The 21,771-nt window shown below is 53.3% G+C and overlaps 4 protein-coding genes across 4 annotated transcripts; 2 read left to right on the top strand and 2 right to left on the bottom strand.

Moving 5' to 3' along the window:
• Nucleotides 1-1,872: 1,872 nt before the first annotated feature.
• On the bottom strand, nt 1,873-2,871 carry BDP55DRAFT_641683 (cytochrome c oxidase assembly protein PET191-domain-containing protein). The gene is made up of 2 exons (XM_060573412.1): nt 2,676-2,871; nt 1,873-2,616 (listed from the first exon to the last, which is right to left on the bottom strand). Exons 1-2 carry the CDS (start codon nt 2,698-2,700, stop codon nt 2,249-2,251), a joined length of 393 nt encoding a protein of 130 aa, XP_060437216.1. The 5' UTR covers nt 2,701-2,871; the 3' UTR covers nt 1,873-2,248.
• A 717-nt stretch (nt 2,872-3,588) lies between these two features.
• BDP55DRAFT_21914 (Alpha/Beta hydrolase protein) lies at nt 3,589-6,324 on the top strand. Its single transcript, XM_060566061.1, has 4 exons — nt 3,589-3,848; nt 3,911-4,006; nt 4,082-4,377; nt 4,431-6,324. The coding sequence occupies exons 1-4, from the start codon at nt 3,716-3,718 to the stop codon at nt 5,874-5,876; spliced, it is 1,971 nt and encodes a 656-aa protein (XP_060437217.1). The 5' UTR covers nt 3,589-3,715; the 3' UTR covers nt 5,877-6,324.
• Nucleotides 6,325-7,232: 908 nt separating this feature from the next.
• BDP55DRAFT_689261 (RTA1 like protein) lies at nt 7,233-8,465 on the top strand (the record flags this gene model as incomplete). The annotated part of the gene is made up of 2 exons (XM_060576719.1): nt 7,233-7,784; nt 7,863-8,465. 2 exons carry the CDS (start codon nt 7,233-7,235, stop codon nt 8,463-8,465), a joined length of 1,155 nt encoding a protein of 384 aa, XP_060437218.1.
• Nucleotides 8,466-9,460: 995 nt separating this feature from the next.
• BDP55DRAFT_625682 (uncharacterized protein) lies at nt 9,461-13,191 on the bottom strand (the record flags this gene model as incomplete). The annotated part of the gene is made up of 5 exons (XM_060571510.1): nt 9,461-9,735; nt 9,759-10,020; nt 10,074-10,672; nt 10,728-12,461; nt 12,528-13,191. The coding sequence occupies 5 exons, from the start codon at nt 13,189-13,191 to the stop codon at nt 9,461-9,463; spliced, it is 3,534 nt and encodes a 1,177-aa protein (XP_060437219.1).
• Nucleotides 13,192-21,771: the final 8,580 nt, after the last annotated feature.

A 21,771-nucleotide genomic window follows, 5' to 3' on the forward strand; every position in this document is an offset into this window, starting at 1 on the left:
AGCGACGGCGCTTCTTCTTTTTTCTTCCCTTTCCGCTCGATCCTATTCATCCCCGCCTGCCTCACCTGGGCTCGGTCTCTTCGTCGAGATAGAGAACAGGGCTGAGAAGGTTGGGGGTTTCCATCCCGACTCGCTTGGCCTGGTCTCTCCGTGAGATAAGGACGGGTTAGAGAAGGAGGAGAGTGACAGAGCGGGAAGGGGGCGCCAAACTTTTCTTTTTCATATTTTTTTTTCATGTCAGCCCATCATAACGCCGAGAGTTGGGCAAGCCCGGTGAAGCGCTCGGGATGGGCCCGCGCCGCCATGCCCGTCTTTATACGGGAATGATTCGGCACGGGTCCGAAATTGCGTGGAGGGTCCCTTGCAAAGTCTGGACCTTTTCGTTGGTGCGAGGGATTATGGTTCTCCTGTGGGAGTACCGACCAACCAGACTCGGACAATTTAATGGAGATAATCTGTGGAGAGGGGACGATCTGGGGAGGTGGGCAGTGGAGGTGAATTCCCGCCATTACTGGGGCTGCAAAGTGACCGATATCTGGAGGCAGCTCTCGAGACTTGGATGCAAGATCGGGTGGTTTACGGACTGATGTTCGAAAGCAAATGGGTTAGCCTCATAATCTAATGTTAATCAATTGCACTCAGTGTTATTGCCTACAACCGTACCGATTTATGAACATGTGACTACAGACAAAGAGCTTGTGCATCGCCAACTGTTCTTGATGAAATGAAGTAGATGTACCTCAGGTTCTTCCATATACCACAGAATGACAAGTGGTAACTCCATGTTAGAGGACAATTTAGCTGTTCTGATTATTTCGAAGGCGAAATTAGATAATCTATCAAGCCCAACTCATTGTGCTCAGTGATATCTTTCTCCATCACAATGTTTAAGAAGCTGTATAAAATGGAGGAAGGATAATCAGCCAGGTTCGCCTGCAAAGGCCTGCGTCTATCGTAGCGCTATACTGGAGAGTAGTTTCAACGTCAGGAAACTCCGCCGTTGATTGTGTCTTTTCCTGCTCGAAACAAGAGCCAACGCCTACATGCCGGGACAGGAGTATATGTTCTTAGTCGGCTAGTAAACATCAGCGGGTGATTACCAAAACAGGTACTTACAAAGAGTCAACTTTTCGAAGCATCCCCGGTCAACATGGAATATAAAAACCCTTCATAAGGACTAGGCAATGAGTCATAAGGGCGATGAATCAAACTGCCCTGAATACACACCTGAAGGAATACACGACAAGCCCTCATATACCCCTCCAAGTCCATTTCTGTCACCAGCACATCAGGCGCCTTCCTAGGTCGATTGGTCAGGTCAAATTGACTGGGTGGTGGAGTGGTCCAAGGTCAACAATTCAATTACGCCCATAGCCTACTTGACGACAGGCGGTACTACCGAGTACCCGAGTTCGAATCCCAGCATGAGCACCAAGAAATGTAGCCACACCGGTGTTGAACTCTTTTTTGTCCGGTCAACCTTCGAGATGATCGGTATGCTTGCGGCTTTATATCATACTCCTTCGAGCTCGCAGACAATCTGTGGATATAAACAAGTTGACGCTGAAGTTTGATAGCGAGATGGCGATTGCAGATATCGGCGAGCGCAAGAGACTTTGATTCATAGGCTTCTGGCTGTCAGGGTGACTCACCTTTCCTTCGGAATTCTTGTTTTGATATACGCAAGGCGCCTAAGTAGTACTAGCTTTATCGTCAGTTTTGTCAAGAGTTCGCAACAAGGCTACGAATTACTCGCTCAACTGCGCAGCTTCTTCTCCTGGAACAACGATTGTGGCCAGGACCAGTCACGTACTCAGGGATGCCAGGTTTCTCGGGGTTCTCACGAAATGCACTTCTGGCCATACCCCGTAGAACCAATTCCACATCTCATCATGATCAGACGCTCTACTTATTTTCCAATTTTCCTAGTGGAGAAGTTTTATCGTCGTTCGAATCTTAGAATTCCTTTTTGAATACAGAAGCATGCTTTGCCCCGTTGTTGAGTCGAGGTGGTTCCGTCGTGAGGATCCAAGAAGATGCAGCTCGGGCCTGTCCTAGACAAGGCCACCGGTTTTTGTGTGTTTTGAGAACGCCATGACGCCTCCCTATGCCTCGCTCTTCAGATCATACACATTGTTTGTACAAGTATTGTATCCCACGCCGCGGCCGTTGGCGGTTGTCCTCCTCCCCTCCTCTTTTGCACCCTCTCTCAAGAGCAATGTCTTGTGTCTTCCTCTTTCCCTCCATATCACTTCTTCTGCGCAGCCTCTTGCTCCTTACGATACTGCTCGTTCTCAACCTCGCGCCAGTCCCTAGGCGCAGGCTCGTTACCGTCGGTGTCGCCCCTGCCGCCGGCAAAGGCAGGCCGTCCAGCGTACAGCTGGTACCCCTTTCCGCTCTCGGCATCGTTCATGGTCTTGTAGTTGACGGGCATGTTGCCACGGAAGCGCTTGCGCATGTCGACCATGCCGCGCTTGCACTCGCCGAAACCCTTTTTCAGCTGCTGACACTTTGTGGGGAGGCCCTCGACGAGGGGCGATCGGAGGCAATCGGAGGCGCTGTTGCGCTGAACCATGACGCACTCGGATTCCTGGAGGCATTGCGCGAGAGCCTCGCCTGGGCGAAAAAGGAGTTAGCATGCTGTCGGGTGTATAGAAGTGGGCAAGAGAGCGTACGCAGTTCTTTGCAAGAGCTAGGCATGGTGACGGTGGTTTGGCATTCCCTCGGTGGACGAGTGAGTACACGGAACGTGGTGCGACTATCTGGGAGCTGTCGGAGCTTCGAGTTTGCGATGAGCGGTCCCACCCGGGCCCCCGGGAAAGCCAAAGAAAAAAACACCACATTTGTGATTGGCCAAAATGAAAAGGTTACAGCCCCACTTCTATGCAGCGGTCTTCTGCAAGGTGCGAGAGTCGCAGAGGCAAGAGCAGGGCCGCTAGAGTTGGATGTCCCTGCAGTCCTTCAATCAGTACAACCCCACTTTGGGGGGCAAGTTGGCAAGGATGTATGGTTCCTCTGTCCAACCGCGTGCTCACACGCCAGCGTCCCTGCCACTGACACACTGTCAGATCTGGTTGATTGGAATGATTGGGGGGGGGGGGGCCAAGGAGGCGTGGCACCGCGTGGGAAACTCGGGAAGGTGTGCTGTGACCTTGGGACCTGGACCTTTTTGGGAGCTTCCAACCCAGATGGGATGCCCATTCATCCTCACATGTGACATCACCTACGTCTTCTTCCCTCTAGAAACCTCACACTTCCCACACCGCGGACCACTCACTTCCAGATTCGTTCCGCTGACACATTCTTGCGCCCAGCCCGCGCCAGCACCAACGCCATTGCCATTGACTGTCGAACAACTACAGTACCTTACCTAGGAAAATCACTTAAGCTTTTTGTCGTCTGCGCATTCAGCGATGATGGCTTGAAATCCCCTTGCAACACTTTTCTTCTTCCTCCTCTCTTAGACATACTCGTTCCTGCCGCGCCACGGCTTCTACGTTAGATTAACCTCGTTCCAATCGCGCAACCACGATGGCTATCCCTTTCATTGGGCGATTGAACATGTAAGAGATGCTCCTTGCCCGCCATCCTTGCCCGCCATGCTTGACTACCGTCCTTTTTCTTTTCTCTCTCTCTCTCTCTCCCTTGGTCTCCCTTTTTCTGGCCCTTCCAAGGTTCCCCTCGTCCCCTCTCTCGAAGCTCGAGCTCCTCTCCAATGCAGCGCAACTCGCGAATAAGACTTGGCCTGGCACTAATGGCATTGCGCAGCGTCGAATATGTAGCTCTAGTGGGGTCCTTCCTACTTGTCGGGCTCGAGGCTATCATCCGTATCCTGACCTTGGCTCTGCGTACGAAATGCGCCTCCCTCCGAGCGGTGGCGTTCAAGCTAGCTAACTCGCTTTTCCTACAGCTTCGCCGCTTATCTCGCTCTTCTACAGAGCTTCCCGTCGCTTGTTCAACCGATTCTCGACACCGGAACAGAAGCGCGCCGAGCAAAAGAAGAAATGTTCGTCTGTCTGGCGGCTGTTCCAACCTCTAAATGTGTGATTCACCTTGCGCTAACCCTTGTATTGCCGCGCAGCCATCTCCACCTCCGTGAGAGACGCCTCCGACTTTGTGGATCTTTGCCGTCTGTACGGATATGAAGCTGAGGAGCATGTCCTCCAGACCAAGGATGGTTACTTGCTCGGTCTGCACCGGTTGGCATGGAAGAAGGGCGAAGAGGAACAAAAGATCAACAGCGGACCGGGAAGTTTGAAGAAGAAGGTCCTGTATCTTCACCATGGGCTGCTCATGAACTCCGAGGTGTGGGTCTGCTTGACCGATGAGCAGCGATGTCTTCCTTTTGTGCTCGTCGAAAAGGGCTATGATGTTTGGGTCAGTGTTTCGCCTTGCAATAATTTGAGCGCACTTGCTGACTATCCACGTAGCTTGGAAATAACCGCGGCAACAAGTACTCCAAGAAGTCGGTGCATCACTCGCCCAAGTCGACTGATTTTTGGAACTTTTCGATTGACGAGTTCGCCTTCCACGATATCCCGGACAGCATCTCTTACATCCTGGAGACAACTTCGCAGGAGAGCTTGTCGTACATTGGGTTCTCCCAAGGAACTGCGCAGGCCTTTGCCACCCTTGCTATTCACCCAAAGCTAAACCAGCAGGTCAACGTCTTCATTGCCTTGGCTCCGGCCATGTCGCCAGCAGGTCTCTCCAACGGAATCGTCGATGCTCTAATCAAAGCCTCGCCTCAAGTCCTGTTTCTCCTCTTCGGCCGCCGATCCATCCTCAGCTCCGCAACCATGTGGCAGTCCATTCTTTACCCGCCCATCTTTGTTAGAGTCATTGACATGGGTCTTTCCTTTTTGTTCAATTGGCAGACGAAGAACATCACTCTCAGCCAAAAGCTTGCAGCATACCCTCATCTATACTCTTTCACTAGCACAAAGAGCGTGGTTCACTGGTTCCAGATTATCCGGAACAAGTCGTTCCAAATGTACGATGACGACGTCCACCCACCCATGTCGATAAGCTCTTCTAGCAAGTACACCAAGGTCGCAAAATACCCCACACGGAACATCAAGACGCCCATCGTTCTTGTTTACGGCGGTAGCGATTCGTTGGTCGACATCAAAGTGATGCTCAAGGAGCTCCCATCCCAGACAATAGCCACCGAGATTCCCCACTATGAGCACCTCGACTTCCTATGGGGTAAAGACAACAATGTCCAGGTGTTCCCTCACGTTTTCGATGCTCTCGACAGTTTCACCGATGCTCTACATACCAAGGAGGAATACGACCGGTATCAGCTGGCGAGGCAAGAGAGTCTCATGGGGTCTGGGAATGCATACAAGAAACATGCTTATAGGGACAGCGATGTTTCTGGCGATGTCTCCGCCAGCGAAACTTCGAATGCTGTGGACGAGGGCCGGAATGGCAACGGTGTCGAGAGTGTGGAGACCCCTTCTCCTCAAAACAAGATTCGGGACCGTCCCTCAGGGATTCCTTCCCCGTATAACACCACCCGCCTGCGCACTCCATACTCCCAAGTTGCAGCCGACGACGAGTCACCGTCGCCCTCTCCAGATAGGCCTTCCAGCCGCGCAGCGGAAGGCGAGGAGAGACCGGACAGCTCGCTGGACACTCGCGAGTCGCCAACGTCCAAGCTCAAGGGCATCGGCGTCCGTCGCGGAAGTGGAGGCAGCCACCTGAGCCTGGATAGTATGCGCGAAGGAAGGGGTATCAGTCTCGGGACGAGTAAGGCTCTGGGCGGCGTGGTCACCAAGAATCCCATTGACCCCAAGGGGCTTGCGAATGTGCTTCCTGATGAGAACAAGACTGGCGGGAAGAAGAAGAAGCGCGTGACAGTTGCGCCGTAGGAATTGAAAGCTATGGGCCTGGGAGGTGTAGGATATGGCTTGGATCAAGGCGGCAAAACAGCGCATCTTTCGTAGTGTAATGTATTCACTGTACTCTTGGCTTGACCAACCGGCGAACTGACTCCCGGTGCTTTGCATGTCTCCTTCTTCTGATGCCACATGGTCTCCATGTCTGTACCTAAGAAGTTATCAGTCTAGACATTTCTTGGCGGCTACTAAAGTAAGGAGATATCTTTCAATACATTGGACCAGTGTCCAAGCTTTCCTGCTCATCGTTGGATGCAACCTCTGCACGTGCTCATCGATCGGGAGCTCCCCCTCACTTAGCAAAAGTATATCTGGGTTGCGGCCCGATATGATCAACCTCACCGTGAGTGCGGAGAGCTAGGCAGAAAAATTGGAATAAGCTCCGGACTAGGAGAGTTTGGATGAACACCCTTGTAGCCTCGCTTGCCCCTGCTTACTTTGAGCAATTCGACTACTGCGTGTGGTTTTGATTTCATTATGTTTTTGTTCATACTTTGGGTAGCTATGTTAAGAGGGAAACATCAGAATCTGTAATTTCTTCATGGTCGAATATACGCCAGCACAGTTTTCACGTCAGCAGCGGAATCACGGCCACCGAGATCCTCGTTATGGTGGAAGATGCTTCGGTGAATTCTTCTCTTCCACTTAACGAGCAAGTAAATTTAGCCCGGAGAAACTGTTTTCAGCTCAAACCGATACGGGCTCAATTATTCGGGACGCCACAAACTGTCATAGATGACGGAGCTACCTAAAGCACTGTGATGAGCGAATTAAGACAGTATCTACAGTGCCTGCATATATCTCATGGGCACTCTGCCCACCGCTTTAAGTCTTTCCCCTGCATGGCGAGCGGCGCCATGTGCAAGTGTCTAGACCCCCAAACGCTGCCAGAGTCGGACGAGATGAATCCAACAGGGCCCTTCATCTGCGGGAAGGGCATGGTACGGGAAGGTGATGAGGGCATTGAACGGGGAGCGTTTGCCCCGTATCAAGGTGCTTTCTGCCCTTGATCTAGACTGCCGAAGGCAAATGCTTTCGAGGGCCACGGCAAGCTCAATCATGATTTCTTGCCCCCACGAAAGAATATTGCTTCCGCTTACCCTGAGAGGTCGGCAGTATATCATCCCTCACGCTTCCCTCCCTCTTCTCTCCCGACCTCTTTCCTCTCTCTGAGAGTTTTGCCATCAACCCCCTTGTCTTATTCTGCCATTGAAAGGACATTGAAGTTCCTTTGGCCCATCCCCCCTCCTCATCCATCATCCACATCCATCTCCCCTCGTCACACACCGCAACACTGCGGCCAACTCAGCAAAGATGGACTACCCAAAAATGATGGAAATCATCCAAGAAGTCCAATCAGACCCATCAGGCGTCGACCCAGACCGCATTCTAAACTATATCTTCGCCTCCACAGGCCACAGCGTAGACAACCCCCCTCCCCCGGCGGTCATCAACCAGCTCAAGGTCGACTTCGCTCGCTGGCTCCCCGCCTTTTGCTACCTCAAGCCCGACCTCGAGTACTGCAAGGAAGGTGTCATCTCTTTCTACTCCTACCGCGTGTCCATCGTCGCCAACGCCATCTTTCTCGCTTTGTTCACGTTGTCGTTCTTTTGGTTTGCGTATACTATGTACCGCACCCGCCGGGCCAATATGTTTAGTGTGGCCATGATGTTTGGCATTATTTCCGAGATGATTGGGTATACGGGACGCATCTTGAGCTGGAAGAACCAGTGGAACGAGAATCCTTTCTTGGTGCAAGTCTGCTGTTTGACTGTTGGTCCGGCGTTCCTTGCTGCCGGGATCTATCTCTGTCTGAGGCAGATTGTCACGGCGTTTGGACCGAAGAATTCGAGGATCCCGCCGACGTGGTACACCAGAATCGTAAGCAATCCTCACATTCTCTTCATGGTTGACCTAAATCCTGTAAGAAGGAAGTCCCGAAAGCTAATCTCTCCCCAGTTCATCCCCTGCGATCTTATTTCTCTCGCCCTCCAAGCCGTAGGCGGCGCCCTCGCCTCCGTGGCCTCAAAACGCGACCTCCCCACCGCAAAAGGCGACGCCGTCATGATCGCAGGTCTCGCCTTCCAAGTCTTCACCATGTTCGCCTTCATGCTCGTCGCCGCAGACTTTGCCCTCCGCACCTACCTCGCCTCCCGCCACGCTCACCTCCCCAACCTCTCTTGCGCCCTCGACAATCACCCAGACATGGTCCGCCTCCGCCGCTCCTGGCGCTTCAAGGGGCTCTTGGGCGCTCTGGTCGTCTCCACCGTCTGCATCTTCATCCGCTGCGTTTTTCGTGTCATTGAACTCAGTGGCGGATGGACGGGACCCCTTATGGCGCGCCAGGATCTATTCATCACATTCGAGGGCGTCATGATTGTGATTTCTGTGGTGGTGATGAATGTCTTCCACCCGGCGCTGTGTAGCTCGCACTTGTTTGAGCCGCCTGTTGATCGTACTGTTGGTGTGCCCAAGAGGCGGAAGAGGGTGAATGCGGGACCGAGGCTGGTCAATTTTGATTCGTATGAGAAGAGTCATGGAAGCTCCATCGAGACTGCTTGATGGGTGTTGGATCTTTTGGTGTTGTTTTCACGGCTGAGGTTTTTAATGTCCCATTTGTCTTCTTCAAAAAGCATGTGATACTGTTCTCGACGCTTCGCAAATGCTTCAAGCGTCAGTAGTATAGACCGATTGCTCACCCCCCTTTTTTGTTGTCTCAATCCCTGATCTTTCTCACTTTCTTTTTTTTTTTTTTTTTTGCTTCAAAAGTCTCACTTGATCTACGTCTCTTCCAGTTTCCTTCTTCTTCTATTCAACCTGTCTTGGTAGTACATACTACATAGCTAGGAGTGACCGGCCTTATGAATGGGGAGTCAGTTTAATCAAGGGGTAAAACATCGGAAATGGCATACGAATGTAGCTTGTTAATGTCTGTTAGAAACGCGACCGTATTTGGTTAGAAGTAAACCTAGGTGCATTACGTACCGAGGCCAATGTTCTTTTGGCTGAGGTTTCAACTGTGACACATCAGGATATCGTCATCATCATCATCATCACATGTGGCCAGTTGAGCAAGAGATGAAGACAATCGAGTTTGATTTAAATACGTACGACCCAAGTAGGGCCACCTGAACAGCTCTTTCGAGGCGACAACAAGCAACTCAAATGCTTTGCCATCCCTCAGTAATCTCAACTCAAAAAGATGGGGAGTGGTCTCAGCCACTCTTTTCCAACACTATTTTTCTTGCCTACTTGCCGTTTTCCATTGTACCTGTGTGCCTCAATTCCTGATTGCCTCAGGTCGAATCACTTTTGAAAGTAACGCAAGGAGGGGGTATCTCGCAAACGCCGCCCAAGACTATTTTCAGCTGGCCAAAAGGGCCTCTGCTGAGAGGTATGCGGTGGGGTATGTATGTAAAGACGAAGGGAAAGAAACAAAATCCTCTGAGGCCAAAGGGAAAGGGAAGGGGATGAGCTAATACTCAAACAGTCCGACCGGATGTGGACATTGGGGAGATACAAACGAAGCCCAATCAGGCTCGTATCTCTTCCACCACTCAGATCGAAACATTGCCAAGAGGCAGGATCTTTGACGGGTCGCCAGTAAAGCGGTTGTGGTACTCGACTATGCCCTTTGCAATGCTGGGGAAGTCCTTGATGTTCTGCGATCTCATCTCTTGCAACAACTTGCGCAATCCATCATTGAATTGCGTCTTCTCGGGTCCTTCCAGGGTCGTGCCACCCAACTGGAGGAGAATCTGGTCGTCTAAAACGCGGGGGGCGACCGTCAGCGTTCGACATGCCTCGAGGACACGCAGCGTGGTCATTAGTCCTTGCGGGGTGAATGCGACCTACCCGGCAGCTTCATGGACTCGAAATGCTGGTAAATGCAGTCAGCACCCTGAGGGCATTCCCGGCTGGCCAGCTGGTCTGGGCAGATGGGCAGGTTCGGATCAATCCTGTTGCTGTAGGTGAGGGACCGGAGACCGCCAGGGACGGTTTCAGCAAACTTGGGATGGTATCGGTAAGCACGGAAATACTGCAGCGGACTCTCGTAAGGGATGAAGCGTTCTCCAGACGATGATGCCTCATCAGTGCTCTGTGTAGCAAGCGGGGCCTAGCAATCAAGTCAGTAATCGAAGCGCTTCCTTGGCGCGAAACAAAAAGTACCTCTCTCACGGCGTTGACACCCTGCTCAGGGGTCGACTCGTTGACTCCCAGCGAGATTTGTTCGGGAATCTGAGAGGCTCTGGCACTCGGTTGCTGTGAGTCAGTGTCACTGTTGACAAGCGAAACAGCGCTGTCCGCTGCGACTGGGCTGGTGGATGGAGACTTCGCGGCAGCTGCCGGAACAACATTCTCAGCGGGCTCGGAGTCGTCTTCATGCTCTGGCTCGGATGAGCTAGAGTCATCGGACTCGGCCATGGCAACATCGGAGGCATCATCACTAGTGATTGCATCATCATCACCCGCAGTCTCAGGGCTGGTAGGAGTCTCATGAAGCGCAGGTATGGGGGTCTCTGTAGAAGGTGGGACTTGCGAGGGGCTCGTTGCGGCTTTACCAGTGACCGCGTTCTCGGCATCATCTGCCGCGTCGGAAGTGTCCTTGTCGAGGCTCATTGCGGGAGACTTGCTGCGACGCACGCTTGCAGCACTGCCAGATTGTTCATCCACTTTGCTTGAACTCTGCTCGACGTCTGCGGCAGCAGGCAAAGGAGTCTGCATCTCGGACTGGGGAACTGTGGATGTTGCAGTGACAACGGGATCGACTTTGACACGTTAATATTGAGTCTATGTCAAATAATGTTCAAGATGAGGACTTACCGGAATTGCTTTTGAGCTGGTTCTGAGGCTCAGACGACTCGTCCGAGTCCTGTTCGAGCTGCTCCATCTCCTCTGTCAATTTCTGCTTCTCAGTCTCCTCTTCTCGAATTTCATGCTCTAGGCGAGACATTTGGATCTGAAGAAGGCGGAGCTTGCTTTTCTTCGTCTGCAGTCTATTCTCAAGGAGCGGAAGGTTGGTGCTAACAACCCGAAGCTTCTGAGAGCGACTAGAGTCACCTGGACTGCGGTTATCTGATGGCTTGGGCAAGCGTAGTGAACTGCTGGGCTCGGCGATCGCGGGTGACTGCTGGCCATTGGGCGGATCAGATGCATGAGAATCACCCATGGACTGGACTCTTCGCATGCTTGGCTTGCCACCATCCGAATCAAGAGGAGTGTCCGGTGTCTGTCCAGCCGACTTCTGGCCAAGTGACTTCTCGCCCATGGCCGCCTTGAGCTTGGCGCGAGCCTCAGCCAAGGCGATCTTGCGCTTCATGGCCTCAATCTGCTTGTCCATGACGTCGATATGAGCTTGCTTTGGCTGAGAGCCTACAGCGCCGGACTGAGGGGTGGTGATGTTACTTGGAGCAGGGCTCGAAAGCTGGCGTTGAGCAAGACCGTTAGACAGGGGCGGAAAGTCGCGGAAAGATGCTGGTCTCAGAGATGGCGTGTCTTGCTGAGTGCTTGATGGCTCGTCCGTGGGAGAACCAATCTCCATCTCAACATCCTCGTCATCAGACCCTTCACTAACATCAATGACAAAGCGGGTGTCTTGCTGAGTGTGGCCGAACGGGCGTTTATTGGCATAAGGATTTGCCACAAAGTCGGATGCGACGGGTCTTTTACGCTGGTTGACGATAGGCGCAGGCTGTGGAGCAGATGTGAAAAGACCAGGAATGGCTGAAGCCGGAGCAGTCTGACGATCGGCCGATTGTTGCAGGGCATTGGGCCGAGCAAGGTGGCTTGCAGGCACCACGTCCGGCACGTTAGCAGCTGCTGATTGAGGTCTGAGAGAAGGTTCAACTGGGGAAGCCTCCTTTGATTGGGAGGATTGCAAAGATCCTTTGCGATCCGCTGCCTTCTGAGCGCGGGCTTCACGCGATTTCTGCAGAGCATCCATCTTTTGTTGCTGGACAAGTGTCTTGTCGTTTGACGCACCAGCTTGTGCACCAGTATTAGTGGACGAAGATGCTGTCGTCTTTGCACCCTTTGCAGCCAACAGGCGAGCAATACGATCCTTTCTCTCTTCTCCAGCCGACTTCACAGCTGAAGGTGATGACTGTTGTTGAGCCGGGGGCTTTGGGGGAAGCGCTGGGCCTGATTGTTTGGCCTGTTGAGAGGCAGGCTGACCAGAGGCATAAGAGAGCCCGGGCAGTGATGCGGGAGTGGAAAAGCCTGGGATGGAGAATTGGCTGGGGGCTTTGGTATCCAGCTTCAAGTCAGTCAAGAGGTTGTCGACAACAGTCTTGTCAATACCCTCATCGACGAAGTCCTGACGGCGGACACCCAGAGGCCAAAGGTTGCTGATAGCGGACCGAGCCCTCTGCCTAGCGTCCTCCACTGCATTCTTGCCTTGCTGCTGCTGACTGGCGCCTGTCGCAACATGCTGATTGAACTGTCCACCAGACACATGCGTCTGCGAGAAGGAAGCGCCATGTTGATTGTTGGGCGCTATGCGCGGGTGGACTTCGTGAGGAGACAGATGAGGGGAGTATGATCCAGAATGCTCTCGATCTACCAATTATTAGCTTTGAACCGACAATAAATCTCCATCTGAAAGAAGAAACACGGAATACACACCATTACCACCTGCCACTGCAGGGTACTTCATCCCACCATCTTTTGGGCCACCGTAGGGGCTGGCGATGGGATAGCCGACACTGCTCTTGCCATTGCGCGCGTTCGCATTTGCGGCATTCGGCGCGTTTCGGCGTTGCTGGCGTGAGTTCGCCTCTGGAAGGGTCTCCTGAGGCTCGTATACATCGTCGAGTTCGCCGTCGGAGAGCTCGCCTTCCTCGGCATCGTTAGATGTTTGCTTCGTAGATCGCTTCGGCGCGGTAGGAGGGAGAGCACCGGAGGCGACGGGGGCCTTGGGCATCGGGACGTTGTCGGCCTGGTAGTACTGTGATGCTGGGATGAGATTGGGGCCGTCTCTTGGGGCCTGCCAGTGATGCTGAGGAGCTGGCTGCTGCTCCTGCGATTGCTGCCAACCAAAACCTTGAGGAAGCTGGGGAAGCTGGGGAAGCTGAGGGAGATGACCGTAGCCGCCAAGGCCAGGAATCATGTTTTGATTCTGCTCATACGCGGGCTGTGTATACGAAGCAGCATCAAGAGTGTTCTCGTTGTGCTGAGGGTATTGAGCGAAAATCGGTGCAATCGGGTAGGAGTAGGGCTGCTGCTGTTGCGGTTGAGCAGGCGGCTGGCCTGGGTACGGCGGGTACCCGTAAGGGTAGTGATTGTTCATGGCGAGTACCTGCGACTGTGACTGCTGGACCGCCGACCTTGGGACAAAAAGGTACTCGAAGGGGAGGGTTAAAGAAAGAGTTCAGCCCAAAAGCCGTAGGTAGGGGAGTGGTGGCAAGTGTGTGATCGCGATGGTGCTTCTGATTGCCGGTCCTTCAATAAATGTGGTGGAGGAAGGTTGTATCTAGCTTGATGCGCTAGAATAGAAGTTGCAAGGTGGGAAAATCTGGGCGGGTCGAGTCGAGTCGGTGGGCGAGGGCGCAAGGAGTATGGCAATTCGCAATTCGCGGTGGAGGGAAGAAGAAGAAGATGACTGGGGTGGTGTTGGCGGGAGGTCAGGGTTGGCAGGTGTGATGTTGGAATTGACTTGCTCTGCCTCGCGCCTACAGGAGGGAGAATTTCCCGGCGCGAAAAAATGCTCTCGTCGGAAAAACAGTCGTCATGCACCTACTCCGTACAGCGGTCAGCGGTGGGCGTTTGGGCGGTGGGCGCGTAGCAGCGGCTTTCCGAATTCGGATAGATTTGTGAGAAGAGAAAATTCTGCAAATGAAAGCAACGCCGAATGCTGCTGATTGAGCGTCTGCCTTGAACCGTCGCGTCACAAAAAGATGCTGAACAGGTGAGCTTTGGAACGTTGATGTCTTTGAAGGTTAAAGTAGCTGCAAGTGGGTGAGGGTGAGCAAACATTGGCGTCTAGATTTGCGACTCGAATGCGACTGCTACCTACGGACGGAGGTTGGTTGGGGCGGGTGGACGGCCCTCGGGCAGTATTCGACGACACTCACGGGCAAGGACGGTCGGGATTACTGGGGCAAAGAAGTGGCAGGCACGGAAGGGGCAGCGTGGCACCGTGGGCAGGCAGGTCCAAACAAGGCCCGAGTCAAATGGAAATTCGAGGCCGTGAGGTTGCAAGGATGGCCGTGGTCAACAGTGGGGATACACCCCATTTGCCTTTAGTCCCTATACGGCTAGTGTGACTTGAGACGGTCTCGCGTCACCTTTGTCGCTGGCGGCTGGCGTCTGTCACGTGGGGGCTCCCCCCCCAGTGGCCCCCTCCATTGTTTACTTTGCTCAGGCGTACCCTGAGCAACCGTACTCCTGAATCCCTGTTCTTTGTTAGTCCAGAGTCAACAATACAATATCCATCCTTACGTCGATTGTTAATCCTCCACTTTCCCAGCCTCCCCGACATTGCCTTGATCTCGTCTTTTCGTCACTGCCAATTTCGCCCAAGAGGCTGTGATCCCGCGACGTCTTTCATATTGTTTTCTTTCAGAGTTTCGTCGTTTTCGTTGCACTTCGTCAGCTTTGCCTCCAGGTCTATCTTAATGTGTACTCCATGAGCGACGTTTTGCGACGAACGACACGAACCCAACACGACACGCCGCCCTGAGGGCTGCGCTCTTCTGACGATACCATATCAACTCTCACAGCGACCAAATCATGGCTCAACCACGGAATAATCCTTTTGCTAGGACCTCGCCCGGTCCTAGCAGCGGCCGCCCGAAATCCGCAGTCTTCTCATCACCATCTCCGCTGTCGGCCGTCACCACCCCCGTATCCCACGTCAGGAACCACTCCACTGCCTCAGCAGCACCCGCTGCAGCATCTGCGGCACCCGCAGCTCCCATCATGTTCTCAGGCACCGGTCACTTCCGTCACAACCGCTCCGACTCGAGGAACAGCGGCTCCGGGTCCGGCACCTTCGCGCCCTCCTTCATCAAGACGGAGGAGATGCGCCGGGGTTCTGACACTGTCAAAGGTATCGAGGGCGAGAACGACTTTTCAGGAAAGCGTTATGTGTGGCTTAAGGACCCGCAAGCTGCTTTTGTGAGAGGCTGGGTGGTTGAGGAGACAGGAAACAACAAGATACTCGTTCAATGTGACGATGATACAGTGAGTGCTCTGGTCCGCCTGTCATGTGTGGACGTAATATAGCTGACATATGAACTCCAGCAACGAGAAGTCGACGCCGAAAGCGTCGACAAGGTCAACCCCGCCAAGTTCGACAAGGCAAACGATATGGCTGAATTGACCCATCTGAACGAGGCGTCCGTCGTCCATAACCTCCACATGAGATACCAGGCCGACCTTATCTACACTTACTCCGGCCTCTTCTTGGTCACAGTCAACCCCTACTGTCCGCTACCCATCTACACAAACGAATATATCAATATGTACAAGGGGAGGAGTAGGGAGGACACCAAACCACACATCTACGCCATGGCCGACCACGCTTTCCGCAATCTGGTGGAAGAAGGCGAGAATCAGAGTATTCTTGTCACCGGCGAGTCCGGTGCTGGTAAAACCGAGAACACCAAGAAGGTGATCCAGTACCTTGCGGCCGTCGCCCACTCCGAGTCCCCCGTGAAGAATAAGTCTCAACAGTCCAACCTATCACAACAGATCCTCCGTGCCAATCCTATTCTTGAGGCCTTCGGTAACGCCCAGACGGTGCGCAACAATAACTCTTCAAGATTCGGCAAATTCATCCGCATCGAGTTCAACAAGGGCGGAGCCATCTCCGGCGCCTTCATTGACTGGTACCTCTTGGAGAAGTCTCGGGTGGTGAGGATCAACGGGCATGAGAGAAACTATCACATCTTCTATCAGCTTCTCAAGGGTGCAGACAGAAAGCTCAAGCAGGAATTCCTCCTCGATGGCTTGGATGTCGAGGACTTTGCTTACACTCGCGCTGGCCACGATACAATCGTTGGCGTGTCCGACCGAGAGGAGTGGGACTCGTTGATGGAGGCCTTCAACGTCATGGGATTCTCAGACAAGGACCAGAACTCCATCATTCGCACAATCGCTGCGGTGCTACATCTCGGAAACATCTCTGTCGTCAAGGAAAGCCGTGCCGCAGACCAAGCCCGGCTGGCCCCTGATGCCAAAGAGCAGGCAGCCAAGGTTTGCAAGCTTCTCGGTGTTCCTCTTGAGCCATTCCTGCAAGGCCTGCTTCATCCCAGAGTCAAGGCTGGCCGCGAATGGGTTGAAAAGGTTCAGACTCCTGAGCAGGTCCGACTGGGATTGGACGCATTGTCCAAGGGCATCTACGAGAGAGGTTTCGGTAATCTGGTGACTCGCATCAACCGTCAGCTGGACCGCACAGGCATGGGCATCGACGACTCGCGCTTTATTGGCGTCCTGGATATCGCCGGTTTCGAAATCTTCGAAGAGAACAGCTTCGAGCAGCTTTGCATCAACTACACCAACGAAAAGCTCCAGCAGTTCTTCAACCATCACATGTTTGTGCTTGAGCAAGAAGAGTACGCGAGGGAACAGATTGAGTGGCAGTTCATTGACTTTGGACGCGACCTTCAGCCTACGATCGATCTCATCGAGCTACCTAACCCAATTGGTATCTTCTCTTGCTTGGACGAAGACTGTGTCATGCCCAAGGCTACAGACAAGTCTTTCACCGAAAAGCTCAACTCCTTGTGGGACAAGAAATCGAACAAGTACCGCCCTTCTCGACTCGGCCAAGGCTTCATCCTCACGCATTATGCAGCGGAAGTCGAGTACTCCACTGAGAGCTGGCTGGAGAAGAACAAGGATCCGCTAAATGATAACATCACGCGTCTCCTTGCTTCATCTACAGACAAGCACATTGCCGATCTCTTCGCCGACTGCGCTGACGTTGACGATGATCTAAGTACCAGCCGCAATCGGGTCAAGAAGGGATTGTTCCGAACCGTTGCACAGCGCCACAAGGAGCAGCTCCACAGCCTGATGGCCCAGCTCCATTCCACCCATCCTCACTTTGTCCGCTGTATTCTGCCCAACCACAAGAAGAAGCCCAAGCAATTCAACAAGTTGCTCGTGCTCGATCAGCTGCGATGCAACGGTGTGCTCGAAGGAATCCGCATTGCCCGGACCGGCTTTCCCAATCGCCTTCCTTTTGCTGAGTTCCGTCAACGATACGAAGTCCTCTGTAGAAACATGCCGAAAGGCTACCAAGAGGGCCAAGCCGTAGCGGCAATGATGCTTGAGAAGCTTGGTCTAGACAGGAGCTTGTACCGCGTGGGCCTTACGAAGGTCTTCTTCCGAGCTGGTGTGCTGGCCGAGCTGGAAGAACAGCGTGATGCCCTTATTACCGAAATCATGTCTCGATTCCAGTCAGTTGCACGTGGATACATCCAGCGACGAGTCGCTTACAAGAGACTGTTCCGGACGGAGGCCACCCGCATCATCCAGAGAAATTTCAACACCTACCTTGACCTCATGGAGAATCCGTGGTGGCAGCTTGTCAGCAAAATGAAGCCATTCCTGGGCGCTACTCGCAGCGCAACAGAGGTCAAGAAGAGGGATGCAATGATTCGCCAGCTTCAGGACAAGATGAAACAAGAATCTGATGACCGCCACAAGCTGGAAGAGGATCGCCGAAACGTACACAACGAGATGGTCCGAATTCAACAGACCTTGGAGAGTGAACGCGCCCTCGCATTGGACAAGGAAGAGATCTTCAAGCGTCTACAAGTAAGGGAAGCAGAACTCGAAGAGAAGCTCTCTGGCGCCATAGAAGATCAAGAGAGGCTCGAGGACCAACTCGACGATCTGCTGGAAGCCAAGAAGAGGGCCGAGCACGATGTTGAAAAGTACCGAGCTCAACTGGAGCAAGCAGCACTGCTTATTGCACGGCTAGAGCAGGAGAAGTCTGAGCTCTCGGAACGCACCGAGGAGTTGGAGCGCTCCATTGAAGAGATCTCGCAAAAGCAATCGGAGCGTAGTGAACAGGAGAGACTGCTCGAGGATGAGATCAAGATGTTGCAGAGCCAGCTTAGCCTCAAGGATCGCAAAGCACGGGATTTGGAGAGCAAACTCCTCCAGATCGACCAAGACCTCGAGGTCAAATTGCGCACAGCACAGAAAGATCTGCAATCGTCAAAATCGAGAGAATCCCAACTCGCTCTCGAGAACCGTCAGGTACAACAGCAACTTTCCGAATTGTCCAAAACTTCCACCGACTACGAAGACCTTGTCCGCAAGAAGGAGAGCGAACTGTCTGTCCTTCGGGGAGATAACAAGAAGTTCGAGATTGAACGTCGTACCTTCGAGGAGCAGAAGAAGGTTCTCGTATCTGAGAAGGAGACTGCTGCATCCAAGCTTCGCGAAGTCCAGGCCGAGATCACAGCCATCAAGTCTCAGCAGTCTCAACTTGAGAGAGAAGCCGAGGATGCCAAGAAACTTCTCGAAACACGGCTTTCCGAAGATGCCCAGGCAGACGAGAACCGTCAAGTCTTGGAGGCTCAGATCAAGGATCTCAAAGATGAGCTCTTCAACATTCAAAAAGAGCTTAGCAGAGAGAGGCAGTCACGCGACGACGTTCTGCTGCTGAGCGAGCACAAGTTCAACGCCTTGCAAGAAGAGTACGATCATCTGAACGAATCGAAGATCATTATAGAAAAAGAGCTGTACGTTCAGCAAGATAACCTGCGTCGAACCAAGGAAGCCCGCGATACCGCCGAACGGGAACGTGACGAAGCGAGACAGGAGATCAGACGTCTCCGTGTTGCCAAGACTCAAGCCGAGGAAGCACGCATGCAAGCCGAGATTGAAGGTGAACGGGCTGCTTCTCGGGCTGCGAGAGAGAGAGAGGAAAGCCTTCGGAAGGATCTCGAGGCCGCCCAAGAAAGGTTGAAGTGGTTCGACGACGAGTGCGCTAATCTCAATCATCAAGTCGAGGATCTCAATAAGCTTATCCTGTCTTCTGGAGAGTTTGGTCTCAAGAACGATCAGGAGAAGGAGAGACTCGAGCGGGAGCTGGTTACTGTCAAGGGTCGCCTCAAAGCCTCGGAGAACGATAACCGTACCCTCCTCAACAAGCTTCAACAAAAGGGATTGGAAATTGCTCGCTCAAGTTCGAGAGCCAGCGAAGCTTCGAGAAGTCAAGTGCTGGGTCTGCAACGTGAAAAGACCCGAGCTGACGAGCAAAACACTCAGCTGAACAAGCAGCTTGGCGAAGCTCAACTCACCATCGCTGGCCTTGAGAAGAAGGCAGAGAAGTTGCAACTCAACCTTGAGGATCTCAACCATGAAGTGGCCCGAGAAGCCAAGGCTTCGAGGAATGCCGAGAAGACAGCATCGACAGCTACTGCGCAACTCGCGGAGGCCAATCGCACGATTGAGTCTGAGCGCCAGCTCCGTACACAGGCTCAGGCTACTGTCCGAACTCTGCAAACTACCATGGAAAGTAGGGAAAAGGAATTGCAAGAGCTGAGGGCGCAGATGCTCAAGGTCCTTAGGACGGTCGATCCCGACGTTGTTGTCCCGCCTCAAGCAGACGGCACAAACGAGGGCGTGCTTAGCAAGAACTTCGATCTGGTTAGGAAAGTCGAGGATCTCCAGCAGAACCTTCGGGTCCAGACGGCTGCTAGAACAAATGCCGAGGCCCAGTTGGCTGAGCTGCGCTCTTCTCGTATGGAGTCTCCCATGAGGCCCAAGCTGGAGGAGATCAGCCCTAACGAGGCCCCTTTCAATGGCTCGCCCACCTTCCGGCGGTCCAAGGTGCAGAATCGCCAGTACTCGAACAACTCGACGCCCACTCGCCGCTTCGAGCCAGAGAATATGGACTCGGCTCGCTCCGATAAGACTGCGGATATTCTGAGCTTCAACAATCGCATGGATCTCAAGGCCGAAGTTGAGGAGCTGCAGAACCAACTTCAAATTGCTGAGATGCAGAACCGACACCTCCAAAGCCAGATCGAGCGCGGCTCCTCGCCCCCAGAGGACTCTGAGGAGAACCTGTCTGTTCTTCGAATGCAAAAGTTGGAAAAGGTTAATAGCCGCCTGCACGACATGCTGGATGACTCTGCCAAGAAGGTGTCAGCTCTAGAGCGGAGCGCGAGGACTGGCGAGTTGTCCCTGCGTGATATTCAGACCCGATCGCACGAAGAGATTCTGGACGCTCTCAACAGCCAAGAAGAGGCGCGTCGCTCACTTCTGCACAGCCACAGGGATGCCATCTCGGAACTTTCGGACGTCAAGAACCATTTCGAACGGATGCGCCATGATCGAGCTGCCCTCGAAGTCGAGCTTCGCGACACCACATCCGAACTCGAGGAAATGAGCCTGGCTCGCGAGCAAGAGGCTGCCAGCCGGAGCCAGCTTCTCCAGGACTTCTCGGATCTGCAGATTCAACTCGATAACCAAACTTCCAAACTTGCCGATGTTGGGTCAAGCTTGAACCTGTACAAGAGTCGTGCTGATGAGTATTTCAGTAAACTGGAGCAAGCCGAGATTGCTGTCTTGAAGGCCAACCGAGCAGAGTTGTTTGCCAAGACGCAGGCTAAGGAGGCTGAGGAGACGTACGCCGAAGTCATGTCCGAAAGAGAAAAGATGGATGCCACCATTGAGGACCTGCAACGTCAGAACCAGAGGCTTGAAGAGAAGCTTGAGGACGTTTCAACCGATCTAGATGCCGCGAGCCAAGCTAAGAAACGCCTTCAGCACGAACTCGAGGACTACAGGAACCAGAGAGCCAACGACATCGAGGACAAGGAAACCAGCATGGAGCAGACCCGCAAGAAGTACCAAGCCGAGTTCGCAACATTGACCAAGGAATTGGATCTGGCCCGGGAGGAGAAACTCTTCAAGCAAGCCGAAATCGCCCGCTTGCGCGAGGAGCTTGATGAGCTCCGCTCTAAGTGGGACGACGAAGTTCTCAACAGCTCGACTTGGTCCAAGGAGAAGGCCCGGCTGGAGTCGACTCTGGCCGATGTCGTCTCGTCACGCGATGAGGCGGTCAACGCCCACAGCGAAGCTCAAGGCAAGGTGGTGACTTTGCTTTCCCAGGTTCGGTCCCTACGCGCCTCAGTGGACGAAGTAACTTCTGAGCGAGACCTTCTCGTTCGGGAGAAGCGTAGCATCGAGGCACGCCTAGAGGAAGCCAAGGCTGGTCTGGAAGATCTCACCAACGGCGACAGCGCATCACTTCGTGATGCCGCCAACCTTGACAAGGAAATGTTGGAGTTGAAGTCCAGCCTCGCCCAGCATGAAGATATTGCAGCTGCTGCAGTGGAGAAGATGAGACGTGCCGAGGCCTTAGCCGCGGAAATGCAGAAGGAGGCAATGGTTGAGCGCGAGGCCAGCACACAGCTCCAGAAGGTTAAGGCTACCCTGGAGAAGTCTTTGAACGAGATTCAAATCAAGTTGGTCGACCTCGAGACCAAGGGCTACTCAAGCGCCAGCCACGATATAAAGTTCCTGCATAAGCGCATCCAAGAGGTAAGAATCGCGAATCACAAGGCGTGTTTTTTACACAGTCGCTAACAACATCAACCAGCTTGAGTCTCAGCTTGAGGAGCATGAGAATGAGAAGAATAAATCCCAGCGATCGGTTCGCAATGTTGACCGGATCGTCAAGGACCTCCAAGGTCAAATCGACCGCAAGGACAAGCAGAACACACAGCTGCAGGACGACGTTGGCCGCATGCGTGACAAGGCGGAGAAGCTTCTGCAGACGATTGAGGAGCTTCAGTCTTCCGAGTCGGAGAACCAGCTTCAGGCACGCCGTGCTGAGCGGGAACTTCGCGAGGAGAAGGAGAGATCGATGCGCCTGGAGCGTGAGCTCGAAGGCATC

The sequence above is a fragment of the Colletotrichum godetiae genome, assembly GCF_030913485.1.
Source record: "Colletotrichum godetiae strain CBS 193.32 chromosome Unknown BDP55scaffold_1, whole genome shotgun sequence".
In the NCBI taxonomy this organism is placed as follows: domain Eukaryota; kingdom Fungi; phylum Ascomycota; class Sordariomycetes; order Glomerellales; family Glomerellaceae; genus Colletotrichum; species Colletotrichum godetiae.